The sequence below is a fragment of the Mustela nigripes genome, chromosome 7, assembly GCF_022355385.1.
Source record: "Mustela nigripes isolate SB6536 chromosome 7, MUSNIG.SB6536, whole genome shotgun sequence".
Taxonomy (NCBI): domain Eukaryota; kingdom Metazoa; phylum Chordata; class Mammalia; order Carnivora; family Mustelidae; genus Mustela; species Mustela nigripes.
In genome coordinates, this window is record NC_081563.1 from 99,145,159 (window position 1) to 99,154,207 (window position 9,049).

The 9,049-nt window shown below is 44.0% G+C and overlaps 1 protein-coding gene across 1 annotated transcript; it reads right to left on the reverse strand.

The window, feature by feature from the left end:
• Positions 1-3,217: 3,217 nt before the first annotated feature.
• On the reverse strand, positions 3,218-6,660 carry OTOR (otoraplin). The gene is made up of 4 exons (XM_059407899.1): positions 6,546-6,660; positions 5,790-5,929; positions 4,579-4,689; positions 3,218-3,296 (listed from the first exon to the last, which is right to left on the reverse strand). Exons 1-4 carry the CDS (start codon positions 6,658-6,660, stop codon positions 3,273-3,275), a joined length of 390 nt encoding a protein of 129 aa, XP_059263882.1. The 3' UTR covers positions 3,218-3,272.
• Between the last annotated feature and the right edge of the window lie 2,389 nt (positions 6,661-9,049).

The window sequence follows — 9,049 nt, forward strand, 5'->3', positions numbered from 1 at the left end:
TAAGGGATGATGAAAGCCTTGGTTTTCTCCCCAGAGGAAACAGTACAACTATATGGAAAAATGAAATGCTACACAGATACACACACCTAGCCTCAGCTTGGGAGTGTAGAGGAAACCTACAAGCTGAAGTTCCCTCAGGGATCCCTAGACCTAGTTGTTTGGGGTTTTTTGTTTTCTTTCATGTCTGTTGGGGGAGGTCACAGAGAGGACGTGACCACCAGTTGACCCTCGAGCTGGACACGAAGAGTCGGTAGAGGTCCCCCACTCATCTTGCAGCCACCCACGATAAGCCTCATGTGTAAGTCCCTTCCTTCGGGAAATGGCCCCCTACCCATCTGGAGTGGTCTACCTCTTTCCCAGTCTCCCCATGCCCTCCCAGGGCCTGGTTCCAGATTTCTCAGGAGCTCCTGAGGTTGCAAAGCAACAACGTCCATAACTGAGAATCTCTTAGAGGCAGAAGATACCCTTGGTCATAGTGGGAAGGAAGGAAGATTCCCCAGGAGGCCTCACTGTCCTCCAGACTCTCACTTCTCCACCCCTCGGCCCTCTTTTCTCGAAGGTAGAGGTCTGTAGACACTCAGCCAGTGCCTACAACGTGGGGTGGACGTGGGGCTCCTGGTTTAGGAATGTGGAAATCCTGCCCGTTCAATCTTGGGAGAGCTGCTTCAACTCCCAGGTGCTCTCATTTTTTTCATTTATTTCTTTATGTGTCGGAGGAGAGGAGAGAACTAAAATGAGTGTTGCTTATAACCTTTAATGTCCAAGGGATTCAGAACATGCTACCCTAGAAGATGCCCTCTGGTGTATTCATTATTTTGAGCTGAAGGTGAGAAAGAAAGTGCAGACACAGGAGGGGCTCTGATCTACCCCCTTTCCACCTAAAAACAGGCCATAAAATTTCCCACAAGGAAGGTGCCCCAGGTGTGCAGGGAAGGGGACGTTCTTCTCCCCAGGCCGGTGAGTCAGCACTGGAAGGCACCCATGCAAACGATCCCTCTGCCATCACCCTTATCTTCTGCTTCTCTCCTGTATGTTTCCTAGTCAGTGTCCCACGATTTACTGCCCTGTGCCCAAGCCACTTTGTCTTGTCACGTCCCACAATTTGTTGTTCGTTGTTGAAAAAGGTATATAAGTACGTGACTCTAACGGCTTCTTTGGGTCTTCATTTTCCCTTTGAAGGTTCCGAACTCCATGTAAAAACATGAAATTAAACACACCTGCTTTCCTCCTGGTAATCTGTCTATGTCAGTTTAATTCCTAGGCCCAGCCAGAGACGCAAGGAGGGTCGAAGGTGGTTTCTCTTTCCCTCCCATGCATCCATGAATCTCAAATCTGGGGGTCTTGTGAAAAAATGCAGATTGTGATTCCGAAAGTCTTCAGTGGGTTCTGCCTTCTTAACCAGCACCCAAGCGAGGCCCATGCAGCTGCTGGGCCAGGGATGGCCCTTTGCCATCTGAGGGGCTAGCTGGTGCTTTAAAGTCCCTACAGGTACTTCCATTCTGGTGATGCAGCTCAGCCCCCAGAAGATGGAAACCAATCAGGGACCCCAAAAGTACTGGGTGAAATTGGTTCTGGTGAAGGGGAGGCCGGTGTGGCCAGGAGGGACTGTAGCCCAAAGCCCTGTTCTTGGGGACGAAATCTGGAAGCACGAGACCTGACAGATGGGGACTTTGGCAGACAAAGGGTGTCATAGGGATGCTGGGTGTCTTGAGGGATAATGGGGTACTTGAAATGGGGGAACCAGAAAGTGAGAGGCAGATAGAAACTGAAATGCCAATTGAATATTACCCCAGCAAGTTAACTATTTATCGTTTTATGGCAGTCAGGGGTGCCTGAGGAATACTACACATATGGAGGGGAGCGGGTGAAGTGGGGGGGTGCAAGGTGCCAGCCTTTGCTTTGTCCTCAGCCAGCCTCCTGCTCCTTCATTAACAGAGGATAAATGCTTCTTATCTTAAATTGTGTCGACCATCCTAGTTGCTGCCTGAAACATTTTATGGCATGCAGTAAGACAGAGGCAATGGACTGATGCGTTTGGGTTTGGGGGGCTTTCTTGGGGTACCATTGCACATAATGGAACCTCATTAGAATTTGGCAAAAATATATTCACCCCAAATCATAGTGGACACAGCTAGAAAAATGACCCTGGAGTGCCAGTCTCCATCTTGTCCTAAATGCTCTCCTCCTCATCCTGGTGGGATGAACAGATCACAGAAAACTGAGGAATCAACCTCATTTCCAAGCCCCTTCTAGACTTTTGACGCCCCCCCCAGGTGAAAAATGCTTTAAAACAATTTTTAATCAGAAATTGTCAGGTTTTTTGAGTACAGGCATTTTAATTACATGTAAACAGACTCATGACTACATCAAAAGAATTATATTAGGAATGAACAATCAAAGTAAATTTCCAATTAAATGTAGAGAAACTTGTACGTCCATTGGGACCACCAATCCCCCTCACCAGATTTCTTCCCACATCATCCTTGACTCGGGGACTTTGCACAGGAAGAGGAAATTCGAAGTTGAAAGAGAAGAGGAAAAATAACCCACAGACGTTTTCCTCCTGTCTCTTGATTGGAAGCTCGAATGTTTGCAGTAACAGCACTCACAAAGGGGAAACTATCCCATTACAAATATTTCATAAGCTGCGCCTCCCTTATTACAGACACATATACTTACTTAAAAGTAAAGAGAAAGAGGCAGAGTCCAATATCTCTGAGTCCAAAAAACTCGTCCACTCGTACCAGCTTCACATCTCAAAGGCATCAAATATTAAAAGTAACAATAATCCTGGCATATTCCTTGAGGATATAGCCTCTTTGGGTACATTATAACACTCCCAATGGCCAGTAAGACAAATAATTAGAAAACAGCATGTCCCAAGTAAGACCTGTCACCTACCAAGTTTCTATAAGGAGCCAAAGAACTGGCAAGAATTACAGTGAAGAAGTAATACAAATGAACCGTCTTCTGTATGCATTCCTGTGTAAGAGAGGATTCTCTAGGCTGAAAAAGAATTTCTGCTTTCAATTCTCCCCCTTGAGCCAAACATCGCCCTGCCCTCCAGGTGGTGGGAAGACCAGGCCAGCAGAGAACTGAACAGAATTTACTCCTTCATCTACCACCACTGGCCCCCAAGACTCAGCCCTCCTGTAAGGATAAAAAAGCCTTGAATCAAAAGTCAAGAATTAGGGACACATATTTTTTGTTGTTGTTGTTATTTCACTGTTTATATTTTTTGGTGTTTCCTTTTTATTTGCAGGTCTAATTTCTTACTCACAGAAGAAGTCAATATCCTGGAGGAAAAAAGGCAAAAAAAAAAAAAAAAAAGAAAAAAGAAAAAAGAAAAAGGTTGAACTGAGCAGACAAGGACCAGAAAACAAATGCATTTTCTTTATTAAAAAATCATAGGTCATCAAAGGGAAATCTGGATTTAAAATAAGGTTGAACCCCGAAGAGTATGACATAATTATCACCTCAAGTCAAAAACTACTTAAAATGAAAGTTCTCAAATACACTTTTAATTGGTGGTTATTTGACACATTCAAGCTCCATGCTCAGAAGGGATGACAAGTGAGTCCCGTTTGTGTGGGTTGGGCAATGTTTTGAAGTTATTTCATGCAGCAATTAGCTCCAGGAGAATGTCTTCAAAACAACCACCTTGCCAAGTAGCTCAAAGGGGATCTTTTATGTCTCTTCTGGGGTTTGCAAGACCCCAGGGCATTGGAAAGAGTATAATTCCTTTTTCAAACACAAGTAGAATCTATCTACCACAGAAATAAGGCATCCAAAGATTTTTTTTTTCCAGAATGTTTTGATTTGATTAAATACAGGTGCTGATTTTTTCCCAGCCCAGGTGCTTTAGTAAATAAATATAACCCTCAGTTAAGAGTCCGTAAATACTATATTCCTTTCTTTCTTTGTGAAATGGACTCCTTTCTAGGATAACCTGTATCTAAAAATGAAAGGGGGTGGGTTTAGTAACCTTTCAACAGTGGGAATAGGTGTAAATGCTCGCCCAAACCGCCCTGTCCCCGGGGAAGCCTCCATGGCAAGTAGGGGGGTTGTTCAGGGAGTCTTGTAAGAGACGTGATGCGTTTTTTAAAGCTTTTTTTTTTTTTTTTTTTACTTATTTGACAGAGAGAGAGAGAGATCACAAATAGGCAGAAAAGCAGGCAGAGAGAGAGAGGGAAGCAGGATCCCTGCCTAGCAGAGAGTCCGACGAGGGGCTCGATCCCAGGACCCTGAGATTACGATCCGAGCCGAAGGCAGAGGCTTCATCCACTAAGCCACACAGGTGCCCCAAAATGATGCATTTTTTAAAAAATATTTTATTTACTTATTTGACAGACAGAGATCACAAATAGGCAGAGAGGCAGGCAGAGAGAGAGAGAGGGAAGCAGGCTCCCTGCCTAGCAAAGAGCGCGATGAGGGGCTCGATCCCAGGACCCTGAGATCATGACCTTAGCCAAAGGCAGAGGCTTAACCCACTGAGCCACGCAGGCAGCTGACATTTTTAACACTTGCTGCATTAGCCCAGGATCTGAGTCCATCTCTGGCCTACTCTGAGACACTTACCGTGGTGGGGACTTCCTTGGTGGCATCTTGGTACACGTGTTGCTCCTCGACCAAGCTGCTGGGGAAATAGCCCAGGGTGCCCATCTCATCCTCACGGTCATCTCCATAAACCTGAGTGCCCAGAAGAGTAACAGTCAGGGGACTGCGGATGGAGGTCCACTTCTAAAAACCCTCTGGGCTCGCATTTGCTGTGAATGAGAATTATAGAATTGCAATGTCTCCCTTTTTCATTCTGGATTCCAGGGGCCTCAGATCCAACTTTGAAGCTCATTCACAGCCACTGAGTCAACCCACAGAAAACATATCTCTGTTCCTCTGTGGCCCCGTCTTCCTGGTCTCACTGAGCATTCCTTTATTTCATGCAATCTTGTGAGCCGCCTTGGAACCCATAAACAAAGTCAGTACTTTTCTTTTTTTCTTCTTTCCTTTTTAAAATTTTATTTAATTTCTTTTCAGTGTTCCAAAATTCATTGGTTATGCACCACACCCAGTGCTCCGTGCAATAGGTGCCCTCCTTAACACCCGCCACCAGGCTCACCCAACTCCCCACACCCCGCCCCCGCCCTGCCCCTTCAAAACCCTTAGTTTGTTTCTCAGTCAGTACATTTCCTAAGAACAAAATAGATACTTTTATTTTAAAGAACTGGTCTTTCTCGGTTAAAAATTTGAATGCACAGATACTTGAGTGAATTTCAGATTTAATCGTTCATTCCTTGAGAGTCTGTCTGTGGGGCTGCAGATGAGAACAGGAAACCGGCTCGGCTTCATCCCTCCCTAGGGTCCACCCCCTGCCGGTGAAGAAAGCAGAGAAGAAAGCAGATTCTCTGGAACTGAAGAGAATGTTAGTTTCCTTTAAAATACTGAAGTGGAGCCTGACTGCCAACACACACATGCCTTTTCCTCGGCAAATCCCGGCAAACATTTTTGAGTAAGTTTCAAACTCTTTGGGATGTTCAAGCACCCACATGGTTGACTAGGTCTTGACAACACATCACATAAACCTACATTTGGTTTTGTTATGAAATTTTCTTTTTTTCTTCAAAATGTAACAAAAGCAAATGTGTGTGAATTTCAACACTTGCATCTAAACCTCTCCATTGTTCTTAAGAGCTTGTTCCAAACACTGAAATATATTGAAGGTAGATCAGAGAGAAAACATTAAGAGCAACCTATGTTAAGGTGTGTGTATATTTGAAAGGATCTCATCTTACACTGCCAGCCCAGAATTCTCCAGCTCCATTTTCTTGCACCAGCTTTGAGTAAATGTAAATCTGCTGTCCTTTTTTAACATTAATGAACCTGCAGTCTGGGGCATTGTAATCTTCTCGAGCTCGGGCCAGAGAAATAGTGTCTGGAAGAAAAGAAACATTGAAATGACTGCATTTTAGTCTCCTGGATTTTGTTCCTTTGTTTGTTCCTTCCTTTCTTTCTTCCTTTCTTCCAGATTTATTTGTGTATTTGAAAGAGAGAGAGAGAGAACTCATGGGGAGGGGGAATTGTGGAAAAGAGAGAGAGAGAGAGAGAGAAGGGAAGCAGATTCCCCGCGGAGCATAGAGCCTGATTCTGGCCTTAATCCCAGGACCCTGAGATCATGACCTGAGGCAAAATCAAGAGTCGGATGCTTAACCAACTGAGCCACCCAGGCACCCTTAGTCTCCTCAATTTTCTAACAGTAAAAAGGCCAAGCATATCAGAAAACTAGAAAATCAGAGAGATCAGTAATTCCCAGTTTATAGTTCCCATTCAGTTCAAGAAGAGTAATACAGCCAAGGTCTGAAAGCTGAGAAGTTTAACTAAGTGAATTCTCCGTAGTAAGACACCAAAGGTACAGACCATGAGAAACAGAGCTAGCAACATACACATTAGAGAAGATTCACTTAAAGCCCAATTAGATGATCAGGTATTAGTGGATATTTTTTTCAATTCTATAATAGAAAGATAATAAAAGGCATAAAAAATGTCCTTACACACGCACTCGTCATCTGCACAGAGCTTCTTGGAAGCAAGTCTGTCCATAAATATTCCATGCACGGCACATATGGCCACAAGACCTGGGAGGGAAAATAATAATAGTCTGGCCATCTTCCTTTTTTGGCTGTTTTTGCTGTCGTCCTTTAACTGGAAGTGGAAGCTGACTGCAGTGGTTCCTCTCTTTTATGTGGAAGCCAGACATCTGGGTGAGTGCCCCCCAGCCAATGGGAAGGTGCCCACCGTTCCTTCCTCTGCTTTCCTAACAGCCCCTGGGATCCAGGGGCTAATTTGCATCTGGTTTTCCAAAGAGACCCAAACTCGATGTCTTTTTCTTTTTTTTATTAATACACAAAAGATAGCCCAAACAGTCCACCATCGGCAAAGTCTTTTTAGCTGTGGGATATTGCCCTAGTAGGGAATTGTGGAAAGAGCTATGAGAACTTTAATTCATTTAAAACCATTTTTTTTTTTGCTCCATTTTCATATTCTTTCCACTTAGGAGCAAAGAGGTTCTAAGTAGAGGAATCTGCTGAAAATGAGAGATCCATATCCTTAGGACACAGAATGTTCCTTGAAACAAATCCGATTAGTCAACATGTGGGTTTATAGACTAGATAAATCAAGGACGCTTAAGTTTACAAATCACCCATGACAGAATTTCCAGAAGTCTCGTCTTTCCTGACACGGATATGGTTTGGAACACGTGAGCCACAACCATACCCAGACCCTAGCAAATGTGGAAAGGAGGATGTAGGTGAGTTGAAAAGAATGGAACCATCTTTTTTTTTTTTTTTTTTTACCCTCTGGGTCATTTGAAATTTAGTCTCAAAACCTGCTCCTGGGTAGAGACAGGAGAAAGCTAGAGGTTCTTCTTACCACCCTTATCCCTGCTTCTGGGAATCTTTCCCATGGAAAGAAGAGCACTGCTAGAAATCATCAAAGTTGAAGGGCCAATACCCAGCTCCTATCTAGTCAACAAACATTTTCTGAGCACTGTTCCAGGCACAAGAGATATAGCTGTGAATAAAAAAAAAAATTCCCTGGCCACAAGGATTTACTTTCTGTGAGGAGAGACAGACAATAGGTTGCTGCTTTTTCTAGTGTTTGGGGCTGGTGTCTCTTTCGTAAGATTCACCCCCCCCCCCCACACCCTGCACCATTGTTTCTAGAATAGAGGTCCCTGTCAGGATACCCTGTCAGACTTGGCTGATGACAAGATTTCAGAGTAGAACCTCCTCCTCCTCCCTCCCCACAGCGTGCTGTCTCCTCACCAGATGAGGGACAAGCATTCAACTTATAAAATAATTTTGTACAAAACTAGGGATAAAATGGTAAAGCAAAAATATACTTACAGTATTATTTTTTTCATAAAAGGTTTTTTTGTTATTTTCAGAGGACAATCTTTTATACAGCTGGCCCAGATTTAGAAGCTCATTTAATTCAATATCTTCATTATAGTCAAAGATACTACAGCCTCTACAGTCCAGAACTGTTTATTTTTTTTTAAAGATATTGTTTTATTTATTCATTTGAGAGAGAGAGAGAGAGAGAGAGAGAGCACAAGCAGAGGGAGAAACAGGCTCCTCACTGAGCAAGGAGCCCCATTCAGGACTCGAACCCAGGACATTGTGATCATGACCTGAGCTGAAGGCAGATGCTTAGCCAAATGAACACCGAGGTGCACCAGAATTGAGATTTTAAATTCCTCATTTCCTGTTTCCCTTCAAGGAAAAGATGAACAAGAAGTCATTTCCGAAAGCAGGTTGCCCGTGCTTTTTTCCTGCCTTATAAGCTAGGCGCCTAAGAGGGTCTCTGAGAAAACTAAAGCATTGATTAAATCTTCTTAATCTTGTTCAGGCAGCCGTTTTACAGACTGGGCTGGTCTCAAGCCAGCCCTCAGCACAGGAGAGCTAGAAGACAATTGCCACTTAAGAGGCATTTAAGGGAAACGGGGATTACCACCCCGTGTTCAAGCGCCCCCACCCTTGCCCCCGGAGCAGGGTGAAACATGGAAGAGATCCTCAACCAAGCCATCACAACAACTTAGCAAGCTAAGGCTGGTATTCACACCAAGCCATTATTGGCTACTGGAAGGTGGAGAAGCAAAGAAAAGAGATGTCAAGCCATCTGAGCACATCCCAGGCAGGCCTGGGATGTCCTAGCTTTCTGTAGTAGGCAGAGGTAGAATGCAAATGAATGTTTTGCTTGCGGTTGGAATTTAAACTTACAATAACTTGCGAGCATTTGTCCCTGGAGGCACATTCCAGACCTTGCAGATGCTGGGGGTCTGGAGAAGGATCTGCTCTGTCCTGAGCAGGCTCACCTCCTTCATCTGGATTTTCAGGTGTATTCTCTGAGCCTTTATTGCCCAAATGACATTTTCTTTTCTTTCTTTTTTTTAAGATTTTATTTATTTATTTGACAGAAAGATCTCAAGGAGGAAGAGAGAGAGAGAGAGTGAGAGAGAGAAGCAGGCTCCCTGCTGAGCAGAGAGCCCAAT

What these genes read in the sequence shown, in the direction of transcription:
- OTOR (XM_059407899.1), bottom strand. Translation starts at nt 6,660, where the DNA reads ATGGCCAGACTATTATTATTTTCCCTCCCAGGTCTTGTGGCCATATGT. An exon ending in TGCAGATGACGAGTGCGTGT is followed by an intron (nt 5,930 to 6,545) that starts GTAAGGACATTT and finishes CTTTTCTTCCAG; the next exon opens with ACACTATTTCTCTGGCCCGA. An exon ending in CCAAGGAAGTCCCCACCACG is followed by an intron (nt 3,297 to 4,578) that starts GTAAGTGTCTCA and finishes TTTTTCCTCCAG; the next exon opens with GATATTGACTTCTTCTGTGA.